Source organism: Salvia hispanica, chromosome 2 (assembly GCF_029641045.1).
Source record: "Salvia hispanica isolate PSC_SH4W2 chromosome 2, Shi_PSC_v1, whole genome shotgun sequence".
In the NCBI taxonomy this organism is placed as follows: domain Eukaryota; kingdom Viridiplantae; phylum Streptophyta; class Magnoliopsida; order Lamiales; family Lamiaceae; genus Salvia; species Salvia hispanica.
Genome location: NC_142693.1, coordinates 62,326,780 through 62,347,777, shown reverse-complemented (window position 1 = coordinate 62,347,777; position 20,998 = coordinate 62,326,780). Strand labels below are relative to the sequence as shown.

The window sequence follows — 20,998 nt, the reverse complement described above, 5'->3', positions numbered from 1 at the left end:
ACCATATTAAAATAACTAAATATAAGACATGTGTTTTTTTAGTAAATGGGAGGTGGTCATATCATTTGAAATTAATATGGTTAGATAAATTTATTGAAATGTTCTCTCTCATTTGTAATTATCAGCTTCTGCAGGGTTTAAGTTAGGGTTTAATCACAAGAAATAGAAATGAAATTAAAGCAAAAGTCACATTCTTTCTTCCTTTGATAGATAAATCACACTCACATATCTATATATACATAATACATACACAGATCCCCATGGAAATTCAGAGAGGAATGCCACCGATTTCCCAGCATACTTTGCTTTGCTGAAATTCATTCCTTTTGTTTCGATTCATACAAACTATACACATTTATCTTCTCTCTCCCTCTCTCTATATCTCTCTATCTATCTATATATCCATCTCTATATTTCTCTATATATAAGTATGTGAGAGTAAGGAAAGAAAGAAAAAAGACTAATTTCTTCGACTGGTTTTCTTGCTTATATGATATCCCTCTAGTTTTGTGATAAACATCAAAACAAGAAGAGAAGCCTTTTCTAGTGAGAGAGAAACATGAAATGATTACTCCATTTCCCACCCAATGATTGATTGAGTTTTCGCCCAATAAACTAAAAAAAAACAGCCAAACAAACCACTGCGTGTAGTGTGTGTAAACACTCAATCCAAACAAAATGAAAGACATCAACGACACCACCACCACCGCCGCCGCCGCCGCAGATATCAGCAACTGGCTAGGCTTCTCCCTCTCACCCCACATGAAAATGGAGGCCGCCGCCGCCGCAACGCCCTCTTCCGCCGCCACGCCCAACAACAACTTCTACCTCTCCAACTCCGGCGCCATCTTCGCCGGCGGCGACTTCCACGCCCCTCTCTCCGTGATGCCACTCAAATCCGACGGCTCCCTCTGCCTCATGGAAGCCCTCTCCCAATCCCACCCGCCTCCCCCAAAGCTCGAAGACTTCCTCGGCGCCGCCACCATCGCCGCCGCAAGCCACCAAGAAATGGACTTTTACACCCACCAAAATCACTACTTTTCCAACTACAGCTTCTACCAGCACCAAATCCCTCAAATCCCAGAAGAGGAAATCGCCCCATGCCTCAAAACATGGATGGATCACACCCACAATCTGACCGAGGCGGCGCCGCCGCCGCAATCTCTGAGCTTGTCGATGAGCCCGGGCTCGCAGTCGAGCTGCATCACCGCCTCGCTCCACCTCTCCGAAACGACGGAATCCGCCGCCATGGAAACGAAGAAGAGAGGAGCACAGCAGAAGCAGACTGTTCACCGCAAATCCATCGACACATTTGGCCAGAGAACTTCTCAGTATCGCGGCGTCACAAGGTCTCATTTTTATCTTCATCTTCCTTCAAACATCATCATCATTGCTTCTATTTTTCAAGATTTGGGGTGAATTTTGTCAGCAAGTCATGATTTGTTTTTGAAATTCATGTTAAAAAAGTGATCTTTTTTGTTGGGTTTTGAATAATTTGTGAATTATTTGTGTTCCCCACAGACATCGTTGGACGGGTAGGTATGAAGCTCACTTGTGGGATAACAGTTGCAAGAAGGAAGGGCAGACCAGAAAAGGAAGACAAGGTTAGTCCAAAAATAAACACCATTTTAAATGCTTCACATTTTTTATTCATTTTATTTCTTACCATGGAGTTAATTTTCTTCTTCATTTTCTACTTGGTGGGATTTTGCTGTTGCTGTTCAGTCTATCTTGGTAAGAATTTAGATTATTATGTCACTGCTTAATTTAAAGAAGTAGAAACATATGCTTAAAGATTTAGTTACAGGTGGTTATGATATGGAAGACAAAGCTGCAAGAGCTTATGATCTTGCTGCTCTAAAATACTGGGGGCCTTCCACCCACATCAATTTTGGCGTAAATCTCATTTTCCCATTTTTTATCACCACATTTTTATCTGTTTCAAGAACTAAAGTTTTCATCTTTACACAATCTGCAGCTGGAGAACTACCATCAAGAACTTGAGGATATGAAGAACATGAGCCGACAGGAATATGTAGCCCACTTGAGAAGGTGAATGTTTGTTTCTTACCATAATCTTGGAAATTGACATTCTTTTTTTGTCTGAAATCTTACTGTATATTTATGTTTTTAGGAAAAGCAGTGGTTTTTCTAGAGGAGCTTCGATATACAGAGGAGTAACAAGGTTGATTTGAGTGATCTTGATTCTTGAGCTTGTTTTACATCTTTGAGTTGCAAAAAGGTAAAGGTTTGATCTTTGGTTTGTTTGTTGTGTTTAGGCATCACCAGCATGGGAGATGGCAGGCGAGGATCGGTCGGGTGGCCGGAAACAAGGATCTCTACCTTGGAACATTCAGTAAGAATTTGTGATACATCATCAATCATTCTTGAAATCATGAGAATTTTAGTGTTTGTGTTGAAATGTCATCTTGATCTATGTTTGGCTTGTAGTAAAATGTCTTTGTTTGGCACTCTTTTCTTTTTGAGCAGTGAGTTGTGATTGCTTTTGGTAAGGCTGATTTCACACAGCAACTTTGACTGTACTGGTTTTTTGGTGGGACTCCACTTTTGTTAAGGCTGTTTTTGGTTTTGATAGACAAAATGATAAAGAGGGGAAATGGAAAGGTCTTTTGTAATGTGACATACTATTCCTGATTAGTAGTTTTGCAGTAAAAAATTTGAATTTTTGTTGTTGTGCCTCTGTTTTCAGGCACGCAGGAGGAGGCCGCCGAGGCGTACGACATCGCGGCGATCAAGTTCCGGGGGGTGAATGCGGTCACCAACTTCGACATTTCCCGGTACGACGTGGAGAAGATCATGGCCAGCAACACTCTGCCGACAGGGGAGGTGGCACGTAGGACGAAGGAGGTGAGGCCCACCGCTGATGTGGCGTCCATCGAGGAGTGCCATGCCTCGACCCTCTCCTCGACCCAGAGGGTCGAGGCATGTGGCAGTAGTGCTCAAGTCGAGCACGTTTCCAATGGATGTGATTGGAAGATGGTGCTCCATAGTGATGCCCCGGTGCCGGGGCATCAGGGGAGCGTTGGCACGCTCGATGTGAAGACGTTGAATCTCGGGAGCTATCAGAGCCCTACGTTTTCCGTGGGCCTCCACGATTTGATGGGCGGTCTCAACTCGAGCCAGAGGGGGGTGTCGAACGCCACGATGGCGCCCCACTTCTCGAACGCGTCGTCCTTGGTCACGAGCCTGAGCAGCTCGAGGGAGGCTAGCCCCGAAAGATACGGGGGGCCTGATAAGTTCGTGAGCCCCCCGACTAATGTGGGCGCTTGGATCCCGACCGCTCAGATCAGGCCGGTGTCGCTCACCACGGCTCACATGCCGGTGTTTGCGGCATGGAACGACGCCTGAAGGCAGCTCCTTCGGGCGTCGTTTCACAGGGCTTCATGCCTTTGCATGAAGTGGGAGAAAAAAACAAAACCCCCTAAGAAAAAGGGGAGAAGGGCAGAAGGCAGATTCAAAAGAAAATGAAGAAAAAAAAATGGATTAAGCTTTTTTTGTGTAATGGTGGAAGACATTGGAAATCATGGAGGGGACAAGGGTGGGATCCAGTTATCTATTTGTAACAAAGTGTTTGGAACTTTTTCCAAACTCAAAATTTGCTTTTTCTTCATATTGGGATCAAGATTTTGCAAAATGGAGGGAATCTTGTTAGGGCTCTCATGATTAAATTAACCTTTGTATTATTGAATCTGCTTTAGTTATATATATATGATAACATCTGTCACATTAATTCCCTTTCAAGTACAAGAAAAGAGAGGAAATGAGGCCAATAATGTTAAAGGGGTGTTTTTCACTTTGACCAAAGCTATCAATGGTTTTAATTTCTCCCACTCAAAATGCATTACATAATCATAAGCATGCAACTTTTCCTTCTCTGAGCTTTCCCCAAAGTTAACAGACATTCCCTCCCATAATTCAAGAAAAAGGAGATTCTTTTTTAAGAAGTGTTTGTGAGTTGCATGCTTTTGGATTTATGGGGCATCATTAGCAAGGCTTTGTCTCTTATCTTATTTAAGGTGCACTAAATATTTGTAATTAAGCTTTTCCACCACCCCTCCACTTGCTTCTATGTTGGACTTGAAAAGCACATTTGTGTCCTGATATGGGCATTTCTAACAAGGCAATCATTCTTCTTACATCCATGTAATGCATTTTGCACACACACTTACACGTGTGTGTGTGTGAGTTTCATGTTGCTAGTTTTGAATCTTTGATGAGGCTCCAATTATTATTGCATGGGGTGATCCATGTAAGAGTTTTACTCCCTCCATCCAATTATTTATCCATTTCCGTCGATTCCATAAAATTTGTCTCATTTCACTTTTTACCATTTTTGGTAATGGACTCATATTCCACTAACTCATTCCTACTCACATATTATTATAAAACTAATATATAAAAGTAGGACCCACGTTCCACTAACTTTTTCAACTCACTTTTTTATTACATTCTTAAAACTCATACTCGGTCAAAGTGAGACAATCTTTGTGGAACGGAGGGAGTAGTTGGTTCCAAGAATTGGTTAGTACAAGTATGTTTTACTAGGGTAAGTCGGTATTCTGTTGTTTGGAACTTCTCATCTAAGTTGAGCCACTATGAGATTACTATTCTTTTTGGTAGACTATTGTTTACCGGTCTTTCATTTGAGTCTTTACTTTACTGAAAATGTGCGATGCCTCTTTATTTATGTTTTATTGTGTTCTTCGCTACTTTTATTGTTATTTTCGTTCTGAATTACCTTTGTACTGTTACTCTATCTCTCACTATTATTTTATCTTGCTAGTTCTGTAATGCATGAAAAAAAGAATGGACAAGGAGGGAATGATGCCGGAAAAGAAGGCAAATTTTGTGCACATATGGTTTAGGTATTGTGCAATTATTGGTCACAAGTCTTCGATTAACAGCAAAAAAGTTGAAAGCACCCAAATTTTGGTAGTGAAGTGCGACACCCATTTTCATATGCATCACATTAATTTGGGGTAAATAGTTGATTGACGTAGTCCAAAATTGACATAGACCCATGAAAAATATTGGACTAGTGCTCAACTTTTCTTGATATTGTACTGATCTTATAATCATTATGTTATTCTTCTATTCTCATCACTCACCTCATTAGCTGGATAATGGACATGAATCTCTTTTCTTTATTCAACTTGTGACATTTCTTCACTGTTTATGCACACTTGCTTGGTTGTGAATTTGTAATCTTATTAATGGTGGAATGGTGAAGTACATATTCACTAGAAAATTTAATATCTCTTTGCACATTAATCTACTGTGTTCAACTCTAAACTAGGAGTATTTGAATAGAAAACAGGCATGAATATTTTAATCCATGATTTAGTGCAAATTGAAAGTCAAATGATTTTGCAACAAATTTAAGGATTGGGACATTATTATTATAATCTATAAAAATTGGATTTAATCGTAACAATGTTGGAATTTATTTAAACAAAAATACAAAATATTTAGCATAACAAAAACGCTAGAAGAAGGGGTTGAACCTTCGACCTTGTGGTTAACAGCCACACGCTCTAACCAACTGAGCTATTCCAGCAACTATGGTTTATTTTCAAGTTTAATCATGTAATTGTATTAAGTATATTAAAATTTAAATCGTGCATTAGTAATAATATTTGTTTTTAAATAATAAGTTTTGTCATCTATCAATTTTTAAAAGCCTTTTTAGTCTCCCCATTTCCATTTTTTAGCGGTCCTTTTACTAATGTATTTCCTCATTTAAGATTTTAAAACGACCACATAATTAAATTTGATATTCTTTGAATAAGTTTTATCTATTACTCCATTATTTTCGATTTATTGGTGTGTTATTTTATTGCTTTGATGGTTCGTTGAGTCATTGTGGGTTGGTCTGCTCAATCATAATTCATAGTATTGCTAATTGATTGCTATTTTGTTTTTTTAACGATATAATTAAATTGTGTAATATCTAATTTGTAAAAATTCGTAAATAAACAAACCTTTATTTTTCAAGCGCACCTCTTTCATCGACAATTTTACTTATAAGTTTATCATATTTTAATAATTCGTGTCACGCGCAGCTCTTTATTATATAGTATAACATAAAAGCATGCTTTTATTTGTATGTATACGGCCTCACACCAAATATATTTATAGCAAAGTCTAATATCGAATTCAAATCATAAAAATATTTATCTATTTTCCTATTTTTTAATTTTTCCCTTGAATGTACGAATGTGGAAATTCTTGATAACCAAGAAAATTATGGAAAAATTGTCTATCATCGATGGGACGTTAGCAAAAGTAAAACTACATTAGGGGAAAAAGGTGTGACATTAATCAAATTAAAATTACTAGTACTACTAACTAAATATATTGTCTCTACATATTGATTAAAATGGTCAAAAAAGATCACAAGCCGACTGGAAATATTGGGAAAAGCAGAAAGATACTCCCTCAATTATATGTAAAAGTTGAAACAAATTGATTCCCAAATTCTTCAAAACTTTAAGATAGTCAAGATTAATGATTACTTATATTTGTTGTGGACAGTTGGAGTTGATATGTATGATAATGATAATTAAAGTTTGTGTAAGACAGTTATTATGTGACTAATGGTAGTGCACGAGGGGTGCCATAGTAAGTGATAATTATCAGAAGCTTTAATAAGAATAGACCAAAGTGAGATTTAGTTAAGTTAAACATGTAATTATTACTTATGTGCATTCGTTGTTACGGCAGGATTAATTATTTTTGTAATTTATTTTTCATTTCCTTAATCCTTAAGGTTGAGGGAATTAGTGATTTTCAAATTAACATTTATTGAGAGCCGAATCCACCATTATTCAACTTACTAAATCCAAATTTATTTTGTTTTATTTTGGTTAGAAATTCAAACGATTGTACTGATTCATGAGTCATGAGTTTGCGTTTTCTTTTACTCGAGCAAATATGTAAGGACATGCTTAAAATTAGAAAGTGATATAGACACAATTGAAAAATGAATTCTATTCTGGTTGGTTGATACAAATGTGGTTTAACTTATTGACATCATTAATAATTTATTATATAACTTATTTAATTAATTATATTCTTTATAAGTGTATTTAGTTTTACTAATTTATATATTGGACTTTGTTGTTCATTGTTAAGAGGATTTTTGAACGATTTGAGCCTTTTATTTTATCGGAAAAACGGACCGGGCAATATAAAGGTGGGACCGTGGAGGGGCATGGGCCCGGAACACTTTGACATTTTCTTTGGATATTCAGAGTTTATAGTATTATACTAGTAATTACTATACATATTTAATTATTGAATATGAGATATTGAAATTTGTTTGACGCCTATAAATAATTGTCGTAGTACAGAGTGCCCACACGTCAGTAACACCTATAACAAAACTTTATATTTTTGGTGTTATTATAAAATAATTAAAGCATATTAAAGTCAAAGCTTGGTTGGCATACATTTTTGCCTTTTTGGAGCTTAAATCCACCGGAAAATAAAGTAAACAAAGAGAGTACCATTGGTATCAAATTTTAATTAGCCATTGAACTTTAATTAGCCACCATTTCAAAACATCCTTCAATTATTAATTGCAATACAGGCATTTTTGCCATGTGTGTCACAATGTATTAGTGTGTAACACATTACTATACATATAAAGACTTTATGTTTGATTCGATCAGCCTCAACTTTTAATTTTTAAAGAGAACAAAAATGTTATTTTCCTATCTTTACATAAGTCAAATAAATAAGCTACCTTATCTTTTAATTACATGTCTTCTATTTTTAAACTTTTTTTTCTTGCTTTTCCATCTGCCACCCTTGTAAGATGTGAGTCGGTGGATTGGATTCTATTAATTTCAAGACAGTGCCTTTTTTTTCTTTGGATGAATTCTCAAATTTATAAGTTAGTACTACTTGGTAATAATTTTAGTAAAATTTTAATATTTTCATAAGTATCAGTAGTATATTTCAAAATGAAAACAACAATGGATAATGAAATTACCAAATTAAACCGGCCTAAGACAAATATTAAATAAAATAAATTCACTTTATTACACTTGGGATGATTTCAACTTTTAATCTCTCTATCCTTTTCTCTCTCATGATATGGTATAGAGTAAAGACAAATAATACAACAAAATAAACCAAAATTTCCCAAAATCATAAAGGTAAAATAAAACAAGTTCCACAAAAGGAGATGACACAAAACATCCCATATTTATTGTAGTAACAAAAAATCAAGCATTTTATCATAGTTTCTATCTACAATTGGATTCAAACATGAAATCATGGACCTCATCAGATTGAGACAAAAATGTCCTATAAAAACCAAATTCAATGAAAATAACCAAACAATATAATGTTTGCCCCATGAAAACGATGGGACTATTACATGGTTTCAATATTTATTTTTCATATTATTAGGTGAAAGTGTAATATCATATGCTCCCTCCAAAGGGTACTTGTTTCCCGACATGAAACCCACATAATATACATTTAATTAAATGCGGATGGTCCCAAATTTATTTGTATCATCCATGAATTTTTATATAATCTCACGTGATTCCTTCGATCTGACAAAACAATTAATTGCCAGATTGTTGTTTCTGGATTTGTGTCTACAATAATGTTTTGGGAGACCTAGTGAAGTTGTCTTCCATTGTAAGAAATTTATTATTACAATCTTGCTCAACCATTCATATCAAAGTTCAATCAAGCTTAAAAAATTGTCCTTTTAAGATAATTTTGACCTACCTAAAAGGTTTCCCATACTTGGGTTTTCAATGTTTATTACCAAATTTAGTTAAAGTGGACATTCTCTATGTATTCTTTAAGATTAATCAATAAATGTCTCAATAGGTAAAAATATGCATCGGTAAACAACAATGTGGTTAGTATTTTAGTAAATTTTGAATAATAGATGAAGAAGTATTGTAAATGCACAAATATCATGATATCCAATCTCTCGAATGAAGTGATTCTAGAAAACTGATTTGTGGAAGTCCTAAAATTGCATCTTTTGCAATTTATTATGTGTTGGGAGTAGTCAAATGTACTCCACATATGATGATGATCATTAATGATTATATTTTGCATCTAGTATATTCTAAGGTGAGTCCAAAATTCAAGACATGAATAATCTAAATCTTTGACCCGTACAATAATACCCGACCCATTTATGATATTCACGTGTAGTTGAAGGGCTTGGACAAAGTGGCCCATCTCAATTAGTAGGCATTTATCACACAACCATCCCAGGTGGTACACTGGCCCAACTCAACTTCTTCTTTCTTTTTCATTTTTAATTTTAGATCATCACAATTTAATACCAAATCCCAAAGGTCAAACTTATTGGATGAAAAAATATTTATGACCAAGGATAGACCCTACTACAAGAATAGTACCGTAGTACGGAGTAGTATTTGTTTATTAGGACGGTATCTCTTGAAAACATTAAATCTCTGTTGGTGTAATATTTATTTTATTTTACTTACCTTAGAGCATCCTAACGCGGATGGGTCGGGCCGCAACTCGCAAGTCCCGGCCCGGGAACAGCGTTGGAGCATGGTGAGTCACGGCCTGGGCCGGTCCCGGGGCCGCTCCCGGGGTCCAGCCCGGCCTAGGGTTATCTGCTACGGGACGGGCCGCAAACCCCTAAATTTGATTTTTTTTTCCTTTTTTTGATTTTTTTTGGCCTATTTATACCCATTTCTTCAACATTCTTCCACCAATTTCTCCATTTCTATCCTCTAAATTATTTCAATATTTTTTCTAGGAATTGAAAATTTTATTTTCTAGGTCTTAATAATTTTTTTTTAGGATTTGTAAAATTTTTTTCTAGGATTTGTAATTTTTTATTTTTCGACTGAACAATGAATTTTCCCGGTTTTAATTGTTCAACGTATTCTATTTTACAATTAAAATATGTTGTAGTTGTGAATAGTGCAAATGAATAGTTGTGGCATGAGTTGTGGCATGCGGGGTTAATGGAGTTGTGGCCTGGAACCCCTAGTTTGAGAGAATGATGACGTGGAGGGGACTTGCGGCCCAAATCCGGGACGGGATTAAGGATGCTCTTAGTCGCATGGATACATTCATTCTCACACACTAATTTTAACCTAAAAGGATATTTTAGTTACTTTAATAAGTACAAATCAATTATGATTTTTAAAGTCAAAATAAATATCATTATAACAGTTCAATGTTCATGTTGCAAATCTTATTTTGTACGTAATGTTTAGTTCCATTCCAAGTGGATGTAAAAAATTGTGTATAGTAATAAAAGTATATCAACCCGTCGTATTTCTCACTTAATTGGACCACAATGCATAATGACCATGATAATTTTCTTCGTGTAATGTAACATATGCAATTTGAATTGAATTACTCTAAATTTCTTATAAAAGCATTTTAAATTTGATACTACATTTTTGGTAAAAATTAATAATTATAATCTAGAGATAGAATATAAAGTTTTGACGTGTTCTTTAATGAAATTAAAAGCGGCTATTTTTACTTTAATATAACCACATTAAAGTTTTTAAAGTATTACGTCAATGCCCTTCATTTTAAGTTTAGAAAACTTATAACAGATCTTAATTCAACACTAGGAAAACTCCACCTTATTTAAATTTGGGGGATTTTACTATTTTTGCGAAAGTAATGGGAGCTATAAGGACTAAATCATCAAATAGAGAGGTATTTATATTTTAATTGATAATTGATTTAAGAGGGATATCTTTAAATAGATTTATCTAGATTTGTAATTATAGAGGCCCAAAATGAGAAGCCCAACTTAATATGAATCCCTGGTCCTTTACCACCAATAGCACCCTTCTTTCGGCCCATAGATATATGGCTATTTACAGTTCATTTATCAAAACAAACTTGTTTAAATAAAAACACTGATAATACATAAAAATGTTAATAGTTATTTAATCATCAAATTAATTCAAATTCAGATCAGTCCTATAAAATTTGAAATTAAAACATTAAATTACAAAGTTTCTAGTTTTTCTTAATTGTTTTGTTCATATATAGAATATCATTTTTATGATGTACAAAATGATGTCATTAAAGTACACCAATTTATATCTAGATGAGATAATTTAAAAAATTAAAATTTAATAATATAATATTTCAATTTCAAATTTTATGGTCAAAGTTTGATCAAACTTCATAATTTAAATAACTATTATTTCTAAATAAAATCTATGCATGATAAATGTAATTATATTTGCAAAGTATAGTGATGCTGTTCTAGAATATATGACTTGGAGGCTAAGCAAATTATTATTCTGGTTTTATTTATTTCCTAGTTAATAGAATAGGTTTTCCTTTTTGATTATTTCTTTATAGTTATTTTTGCTTATTATCTTTTTAGTTATTTCTTTCCATAAGTTTATGATTTCTTAGTTATTTTCTTTCTATAAGTTTAGGATTTCTTTTGCCTATATAAAGCTTCATTGTTGATTTTAAGAGATATTTTTGAACAATATTTTTATATTGAGTTTTTATACTCCAAAATTCTCAATAAATTTGAGTTCTTTATGTATCAGTTAATCATCTCGTACGTTTCTACGTTCATTTGCATTATACAGCTCTACTACCTTCTTGAATTATATCTGTGTATACATCGCAACTAAACAATGAGTGAAAAAATATACTTACTGTTGTACATTCATGACACGTATTTGAAAGAGAATAATTAAATATTACTAACATTAAAAAATTGACTATTCAAGTACCTTACCAATCCTCATGGCTGTCCTCATCCACTAAAATTTGTATAAACCAAAAAGTTTACCATTTTAATTTGAGAAAAAAATAAATGTACATAATTTGCATTATAATTAAGTGCAAAAACTTATCATTTATGTAAAATAATGTCTTCTAAATTGTGTTTTTGTTATAATTTTTAATACAATTGATAAATAAACACTCCATTTTCAAACCAATATTTGGCTGGTTAATAAACTAAATGCCCGAGGAATAAAACTAATTGATTATAGTCTTGATCTCGCTTGGATTGAAATGGATTATGAATGAGCTTCTTTGCATCAAAACAATGTCATTTTATATGAACTAATTTAAAATTATTTCATTAAGATTCAGCTTAGCTCTGGACGTGTGATTGTCACTATTTTAGACCAAATCTTGTGCGACAAATTCGTTCGATCATAGCATTAACATTAATTGGTTTATTAGTATGGTACTAATAGTCTACAAATCTCACGTGACAAAGCATAACAACATCTTGTCGAGGACAGAAAAGTGGTTCCACAAAAAATTAAGTACACATAATGATCATTTTTTCAAGTAATTTACAGAGTAATAATTTAATTCTAATTAGGCAGGACCACAAATATAAAGGCCCATTTCTAAAGCCACACACACTATTCATTATGTTGTTGGACTTGTTTGTTTAATGAGTGTCCAACAAATTAAGTACTCCTAGTACTATAAAATAATTATGATACGCAATCATTTTAATAGCATAGTCCCATAGCTAAGTAAAATATTACTATGTGATAAGTGGTCTATTTAATTCATACATCCCTCCACTTAATTTCTAATTCAGATATATAAATTTCTCATCCTAAATCAAGCAAACTCTATACGTAAAGAAGAAGAAATCCCAAATGTTTGACTAATGATTTTAAAAAACAAATTGAGATGGACTAATAAAAATTAGTCTCAATTTTCTTACTTGTATCTTTTCAAGTTGGCATTTTTCAATTCTTCTTCACAGCTCTTAAATATTTTTAATAGGTAAACGGAATTATTTATTGGGGAATTATGTAGTGGATTAAAAGTTCATGAGTTTGTTGCATGTAGATGAAATAAAGTATAGGCGTTAAGAGGCACCCCAAACTCAATCAAAAACTTAAAAATGAAGAGTGATTGATGGGCTCACACACTCCTAAGTTACGTGTGCTATATCTATCATCATTTCTCAACCCTTTGTCTCCCAAACCCTTAAATAAATTTTATTTTTCGGGGTATCATTTAGTACTTATTTGGTTTATCATAAATATTAACTATATTTAATTTTATTTTTGTTTAATAAACAAGGATTTTAAAGTCTGCGTGTACTTTTTTTACTATAGAAAATTATTTGGGAAGCTAGGGATGGTATATAGGCCATGCATAAAAATTGATTACTAGTGCAATTTAGTGCTTAGAAATAGATTCAAATGATAATAAAAGTAAATAAAAGAAGCAATTGATGTGACTAGAAAATGATTGGGAGTATTAAGATGAAGGTCGACTCCAGTTGAATGAATTTATAGAGTAGGAGTTCTGTATTATTTCAGAGTTCAATGAATTTATTTTTCATTCAATCTCTGTTGAATGAAGTTGGCGGGAGTAATTTGTGCCGATAGATGATTATAGAGTTGGAATTTTTTATGATCTGAAATTGAGTGTTGTCTTTTTTGAGGAATTAGCCCTTGGAGAACCTAGGTGATTGCAATTTGATTCAGAATTAGTGAATTTTTACGGTATTCAGTTGAAAATCGGACCGTTCTCTAAAGAAAATACTAATTTTTGCAGCATTGCAAATCGTCAGTTTGTGATTTAGCCCATAACTTCGACCAACGTTTCAGAATCAATGGTCAATGGTATAGTTACGGGCCTAACCACATATATCAGTTGGAAGTGGCATATGGAAAATTGTAAAAATTGATGGAAAAAAACATAGTCATGGAAAATAAAAAATCGGTATTTAACGTGAAAATCTAATCGCAAAGTTTGAAATTTGGTTTGTCTCTTTTATGGTATTTCTTTGTCGAATCATCACTTTTTTTGGTTTATTAGCAATTTTACTTCATTAAAAAAAATTAGGTGAATTGATTTGGTAATAACGAGACATTGAATATATTCTTCTGCAATTTTAATGACGAGTTTTATATTTTCTTCATGTCACATGAAAAAAGAAATTTATGTTACAATTAAATAGAATGACTTAAATGATTCACAGCTAATATATTATTGGTACAATATAATGACTCATAATTGAGTCATGTCAATTTTAGTTTATTGTTGTTGGTTGTGCTCGAGTAATTACAATTCCACGTCGGTGGAATGAACAAATTTCAACTCTTCCAATCTATTTAATTCTGCATTTCTTATATATAGTACATTATAACAGCAAAAATCACCAATTTAATATGCAGTTATTCATAAATATTTAACGTATACTTTATGATATAATTTTGAGATGACTTTAAAACGTGACTCGAACTTCAAGAACAAATAAAATTATCTTCTGAATTAGCAATATAAAAAACTGAATTGGATTTTCATCAGTTACTAATTTTTTAAATGAAGCGATTATATTCTTTTTGTCTTTTTCCCCTAAAATTGTTGTTTTTCTTTTATTTTGGTGTTTTTCGTTTTTTTTTCCCGAAATTTTTGTTCTCATCACTCACTTCTTTTTCACTTCATGTTGTGTAATATAGCAAGGAATTTGGAGAAATGGGAGTAGATACAGAGACAATAATGATTTGTTTGTTGGAATATACAAAATGAAAACATAAATTAAATAAAACAATAGCAAAAATCATGTATTATGATCCTCCTGCAGCAATTTATTTCAATTTCCTGATACTAAAATTTTGGTCCAGTGCCATATTTGAATTTGATTTTGATTTTCGATTTGCTCTGTTAATTGTAAACACAATAATTAATTTACATCTTATCTTCAAAATAACCAAATCCACTAACACTTTTGCATACTCATCTCAAATTCAATTAAGTCCATTTATTCAAAATCAACCTGAGGAAAATTAAAAATAAATAGAAACCCCAATAATCTTAGAAAACAATAATTAAAAAACAATTATACTCAATTTCTTACACACGCTCTCAATTCGGATCTAACATAGATTTGACGCCAAAATAAGGCATCTATTTGACTTGGGAATGCCTTCATTTTCCAGCAAGATAACAGCATTACATAAAACATTGACTGGAAAATTAGCTTTGACTGGAAAATAGGGAGTGATTTTTTTTATTTTATAATAATTTACAGATACCATATTACAAGTATATAGACAACGACAGCTGGAAACCTATACAAGTAGAAAGAATTAAAATAGATGTATTAGATTCCATTATCTTCATCACCAAAGCCCTAAAGTAAAAGAAAAAGACTGCTCTGACAATTGTATTAATATAATATGCCCAAACCTAAACCAATATGGGAAACTATATTGTACATCTGCATCGATCGCCTGCCATACAACCTTAAACCCCCAATTCCCCTTCTGCACACGTGGCATATATAAGTTTTGCAAAATTAATACATGGACAATTAATGGAAAACGGACGAAAATGCAAAAATTGATAATTAATGGGGAACAGAATGAGTCGTTATTTAGCCGTTCTCATGGTTACAATACTATAATTATGCGTCATTACTATCATCACGTTTATATTGAAGAAATCGTTGTTGAACAATTATAAATCTCCAAAACTACATCGTTAGTCATTCGAAATTTAGGCGTGAAAAAAACTTGTGTGTTTGATCAAACTTCATAATTTCATTACTACTATATGTTTATTTCCCACATCACTACCTTTGCTTTTTTAAGTAAACACTATCATAATTTTTTTTTAACAAGTTTAATTTAGTGTATGTAGCAAGAGTGATGAATAGTGCACCCCATCATAATGAAGGGCTATCTCAAAAGAATTGAGAAATGAGTGTGTAACAGCAAAGATAAGTATTGTGAGAGAGAATAGTTGGCAAATGTGTCAGTAAATAAATTGAAAATATACAATAAAGATGTTGAGGCAGTCTTGATGTTCAAGTGAAGAACATCTCCAAAACCATGATGACGATTTTTTGATTTAAAACAGAAAAAGTAAAGTTAGCTTCTTGCTATGTTATGGTATGGTAAGGTGTTAAATTAAATAAAAATTGCAATTAGTAAAGTGTGGGGGAAAAGAGGCAAAAGATTAGGTTCTGTAATAATTTAACCTGCAAGAGCAGTTGGCAGTGGTTAGTCTATACTTTTTAAATGTTAACTTAGGGCAGGTGAAAGTGCTACCTAAAATTTCATTTTCATTTCCAATACTTCTCAAACAAAAAGTTTTGAATAATGATTAAGTTTTTATATGAATAAATTGGAAGCATTTCTTTTTCAGAGATATTACTATTGTTTTGGTATATTAATTGGAGAAAGAATAAATAAAAAATACTAATATTTTTATTTTAGTAATGTACTACTATCATTTTGAGTGTAATATAAAGGGTAATATAAAGTGTAATTATAAAGAAAAGAATGTGTTACCTTGAATTCGACTGATCAAAGCTTCGCCAATTTTATGAGCTATTATCCCATAAAGTAGTTATTAAAAAGGATAATAATTATTTAATTCATGAAATTTGGTCAAATTTTAATCAGTTTTGTAAATTTAAAAGTGGAATACATTAAATTACGGAATTTTCATCTGTGTATAAGATGAAATCGTTCTGAGCATCACCATAAGACGTTTCGTACATGAATGAGACTAAGCTATATATGAGAAATTTGAAAAAATTTATTGATAAAACTAACAATTCCTATTTAAAAATGAAAATTATTGAGAAATACTCTAGTTAAATATTATTGTTGTGTATAAATAATGGACTGAAATAAGCTCCCTTTAAAAAGAAAAAAGAAAGTGCAAAAGAATAGAATTGATAAAGTGAAATTGTAGTGGTAGACTAGTAAGATTAGGGGTGGGTAGGTAAGGTATACCTTACCGAAACCACCATACCGTATACCTTACCGTAAATACGGTATGCGAAAAAGTCATACCTTTACCTTACCAAAGTTTTCGGTATACCGAACTTCGGTATACCTTATATTCGGTATGACAAATTTCCATACCGATACCGTACCTCATTTTCGGTATACCGTACCGAAGTTCGGTATACCTTATTTTTGCGGTATACCTGACTTTCAACATCAATTAAAATAGAAAATTAGAGTTTTTAAAATATTATTTATAATTTATAATTTTAAAAATAAATTAAATATAATTTATTCATAATTATATTTATATTTCACAATAGATTTATAATTTAAAAATATATAAAATATATTTTATATACAATTGTGTTTATATTATTGTGGTATATACCTTAATTTACGGTATATACCTTAGTTTACGGTATATACCGAATTTCGGTATGCAGCGGTATACCGCGGTATTTGAAAATTTATATCGTTACCTTACCGCAATCTTTCGGTAAGGTATCATACCATACCGAAAGTCACGGTATACCAAAAAAAATGGTATTTTCGGTATATTTTCGGTACGATAAGACCGGTTTTTCGGTATTTCGGTATTTTTCCCCAGCCCTAAGTAAGATAGAATGAAGCACATTTTATTACTAGTAATGTACTGTCAATGAAATTATTTGAATATATATGTCTGTCTTTGAGAGTATATAAAATGGGAAAACTTGATGCTTCCTTTGCTGTTTGTTCAAGTACCCAGTTGGTGAATTTGCTCCTTTTTCTTGTGTAACTTAAGCAAGCATATGATGCTGTTGACATCAATCATATAAGCCCAGTATAAAATGTACTGCTTCTCTAACTCTGCCCACATCCTGTTTGTTTATATGTCAAAGTGGAATTTCCTGCTTTTCCCTACTCAATTTTAGCTGCATCATTTGAGAATATCACAAAAGGGTCCTTGCGATTTAGCTTTTTCTTGGATTCTTGTAGGGTTCTTCCCTCCCACTGGGTCAAATCTACAACATATAGTAGTAGTTAATTAAGAATTGCACAATTTATGCAGATTCAGTTTATTTGTTTTGTGAATTCTTGTAAGGAAAAAGAGGGGAAAGTGAATCTGCTTTTTCTCTAATAGTTTGTGAGGTGTTACTTAGCCAATGCCCAGTGTCTTCCTTTAGCCTCTGAAAGATTCATTCTTTTTCAGCTTGGAGTAGTTCTTGATCTCAAAAGAGGAGTGGGAGAGAGAGAGAAAATGGTGAAGTGCTGATATTCTGCCTGCTAAATTTGATTTCAACTTTTTTTTTTCTCCTTTCTGTAGATTGGATGCTGCAATTAGGTATTGCTTTTGCTTTCTTTAACTTGACTCTCAGTGCTGTAAAGCTGCAAAGTTCATTTGTGCCTTGTTGAGTCTTGCAAGACATTTACCATACATTCTTGGTTAAAACCCCATTTTCACATTGCTCTTCAATTGGGGGTGTTCTACATTCTGGGCTTCTCTCTAATTTATTGTTTGATTGATCATTATGGGGTCTGAGGGGAGTGGGGGTAGGGTGTTTCAACACAGGGGTGGCGGTGGAATAGGGGGCACAAATTCAGCTTCTGACAAAGTTTCAGGAGTGACAATGTGCTCAGAATCCATGTTCTATGGCTCTAATTGGGATCCAATTGTGTCACTGAGTCAAAGTGGGAATTTTGGGAACTCCAACATTGTGTCTCAGAGTGAGTTTGCTAATCCACTCATGTTGGAGAATCAGGCAATCGGTGGCTCTTTGGCTCAGTTCCACTCTGATTCTGGTCTTGTTGATTTGGTTCCAAGAATCCCCAATTTTGGGAGTGGCAACAGCTTCTCTGAGATGGTCACTTCCTTTGGCCACAACCCCGATTCTTCGCCTAATCTTCAGAAAGGGGCTACGCAAGATCATTGCCCAAATTCAGATGGTGGGATGTTGGGAAGTTCACCTTATGGGAAGAGGAAGAGGGAGGTGCAGCAAGGAGCTTCACCAAAGGTGAATTCTTGCTACTCTTTGTGTGTGTGTGTGTGTTGTTTATCATAAGGCATAAATGTGATGTGTGTTTTGGCTTCATCTGTGATTAATGTAGAGTGGCGAAGAAGAACAGCGCAAGGATCCCTCTGGGGATACATCTAGAGAAGACGACGAAAGGAAACAGAAATCGGAGAAAGGTGTTGCTCGTGGGAAGCAAGCCAAGGATGATCAGAGCGGTGCAGAGCCATCTAAAGATGATTACATTCATGTTAGAGCCAAAAGGGGCCAGGCAACAAACAGTCACAGCCTTGCAGAACGGGTAAGATAAAATTTCAGTTTCAAATCAAGATTTGGAAGTGAAACGAAAACTGTGATGATATTTGGTTGATTGTGGAAAAATTAAATGTTTGAATGCAGGTGAGAAGAGAGAGGATTAGTGAGAGAATGAGGTTGCTTCAGGAACTGGTTCCTGGCTGCAATAAGGTACTGATATTTGTAGTTTACCTTCCAATTTTGTTATCGAATCGAAGAAGTTTCTCACTAATTTTGTGAATTATAATGTTCAAGATCACTGGAAAAGCAATGATGCTTGATGAGATTATCAACTATGTGCAATCACTCCAACAACAGGTTGAGGTATGCATAGGCATCGCCTAAAAATTCTCATGCCTGTGAAATTTTCTGCTGAAAGTTGATTTTACTACTATGTTTGCTGCACACGAATCTGTCAATAAGCTTAGACAGCGTTGTTTCGCATAATGAAACCTTATTAGAGAGACAGAACAAAAATTGGGGGATTTAGATAGTGTCTTGTTTCTCGAGTCCTCGACCCAAATCCACTCTCCTTCCTGAGAATATGTAATCTACATCTGATTTTGGAAGTAATGCTGTTTGTGTGTGTGTTTTGTATCTTTGATATTTTTGCCTCAGAATAAGCTTTTAGTGAACTCAAGATTAGCTAGGAATATATAAACATACAAATAGCAATCAGGAAATGACAGCCACCGTTTCACAATTCATAGAGATTTATAAGTTTTGTTAAACCAATACACCGAGATTGAATAGGCTAAGATGGTGCTTGGTTGATAATTAGGATGTATGATAGTATAAAAGAATTTGCTTTTGGGTGAATTGTTGGATAACTGTACAAATAATTTCTATAATCTTGTTAGGGAGAAGAAAGAATATGACATTGTTCCATTCAATTTTTTTAAGACTTGAGCTTCACTATTGTATGGAAATCTTTGGGAGATCATGAGACTGTAATTAAATATCTACTCGCTTTTCGCTGCAGTTCCTATCGATGAAGCTTGCAACCGTAAATCCAGAGCTCAACATGGATATAGACAGGCTTTTGTCCAAAGATGTGAGAAAGAAACTCTCACCTTCTACACATTCTTCATCTCATTTTTCTTAGCAAACCAAATTCACATTCCATTTTTTCGTCCAGATTCTTCACTTGCGTGGCGGAAATACCACCCAACTCGGAGTTCCTCCAGGGCTGAGTTCGTCCCTCCCTTTCCCTCCGTACCCCCAAGGAGCCTTCAGCAGTGCTCCGGGCACTGGCCCACCATTTCATTCGTTACCCCAGGTAGACACAAACGTCTCACTAGAGTTGGTTCGACCTTTTCTTGTTTATTGTAAATCTTATAGCATCTTGTGCAGCAGCATGTGTGGAACACTGAGCTCCAAGGTCTTCTCCAAATGGGGTTTGATCCCGATCCCTCCGGCAGCATGGCGCGGAGTGGTAATTACAACCTACCACACTTGTTGACGCGATACAAACTCGTCTTTCTCTATCAATTTCTGATCTTCTTGATCATGTGTTTCAGGGTCGTCAAAAATGGAGCTATAGATCTTCGTCTAACCGTACATTCGAGAATTCGACTGGAGTGAGGATTTAAAATTAAAAGCTATAAAAATGATGAAGGTTTAATTTTTTTTTTGGTTTTGTTTCAGTGTTGTATAGGTTCTTAGCCTCCACCTAACTCTTGGTTCTTCAAATTTTAACAGAAGAAAATTGACTGAAAAATTCAATTGCCGAAGATGATGATTTTTGTTTGTTGTATACAAGCTATTTAATGAGAGAAAAATATAGAAAATGGTTATAGATTTAGTGCATTTTGGTTATAAAGTATTCCACAAATATACAACATTTGCATTCTGTGAAGTATTGTTGAAGTTTTAAAAATTGTACAATATCTTTCTTTTATATTTATCTCAATTTGTAAAACTTGGTTGTGCAAACAAACGATCAACGATGAA

General features: G+C 33.7%; 2 protein-coding genes and 1 non-coding gene across 6 annotated transcripts; 2 read left to right on the top strand and 1 right to left on the bottom strand.

Moving 5' to 3' along the window:
• Positions 1–252: 252 nt before the first annotated feature.
• Positions 253–3,751, top strand: LOC125219247 (AP2-like ethylene-responsive transcription factor CRL5). Of its 2 annotated transcripts, XM_048121207.2 has the most exons (8): positions 253–1,349; positions 1,522–1,604; positions 1,726–1,734; positions 1,808–1,896; positions 1,979–2,052; positions 2,135–2,185; positions 2,280–2,356; positions 2,711–3,751. In XM_048121207.2, exons 1-8 carry the CDS (start codon positions 679–681, stop codon positions 3,367–3,369), a joined length of 1,713 nt encoding a protein of 570 aa, XP_047977164.1. In that variant the 5' UTR covers positions 253–678; the 3' UTR covers positions 3,370–3,751. The 2 variants fall into 2 exon arrangements, with proteins under 2 accessions (XP_047977164.1, XP_088922146.1); XM_089066020.1 differs by lacking the exon at positions 1,726–1,734.
• Positions 3,752–5,504: 1,753 nt separating this feature from the next.
• On the bottom strand, positions 5,505–5,578 carry TRNAN-GUU (transfer RNA asparagine (anticodon GUU)). The gene has a single exon. It is a non-coding gene; the product is annotated as a tRNA-Asn (tRNA).
• An 11,859-nt stretch (positions 5,579–17,437) lies between these two features.
• On the top strand, positions 17,438–20,849 carry LOC125211992 (transcription factor bHLH74-like). 3 transcript variants are annotated; one of them, XM_089063930.1, is made up of 9 exons: positions 17,438–17,592; positions 17,953–18,754; positions 18,849–19,052; positions 19,151–19,216; positions 19,301–19,369; positions 20,028–20,099; positions 20,184–20,324; positions 20,399–20,480; positions 20,566–20,849. In XM_089063930.1, the coding sequence occupies exons 2-9, from the start codon at positions 18,272–18,274 to the stop codon at positions 20,586–20,588; spliced, it is 1,140 nt and encodes a 379-aa protein (XP_088920056.1). In that variant the 5' UTR covers positions 17,438–17,592; positions 17,953–18,271; the 3' UTR covers positions 20,589–20,849. The 3 variants fall into 3 exon arrangements, with proteins under 3 accessions (XP_088920056.1, XP_047967954.1, XP_047967945.1); XM_048111997.2 differs by having other exon boundaries at positions 17,438–18,754; positions 20,402–20,480; XM_048111988.2 differs by having other exon boundaries at positions 17,438–18,754.
• Positions 20,850–20,998: the final 149 nt, after the last annotated feature.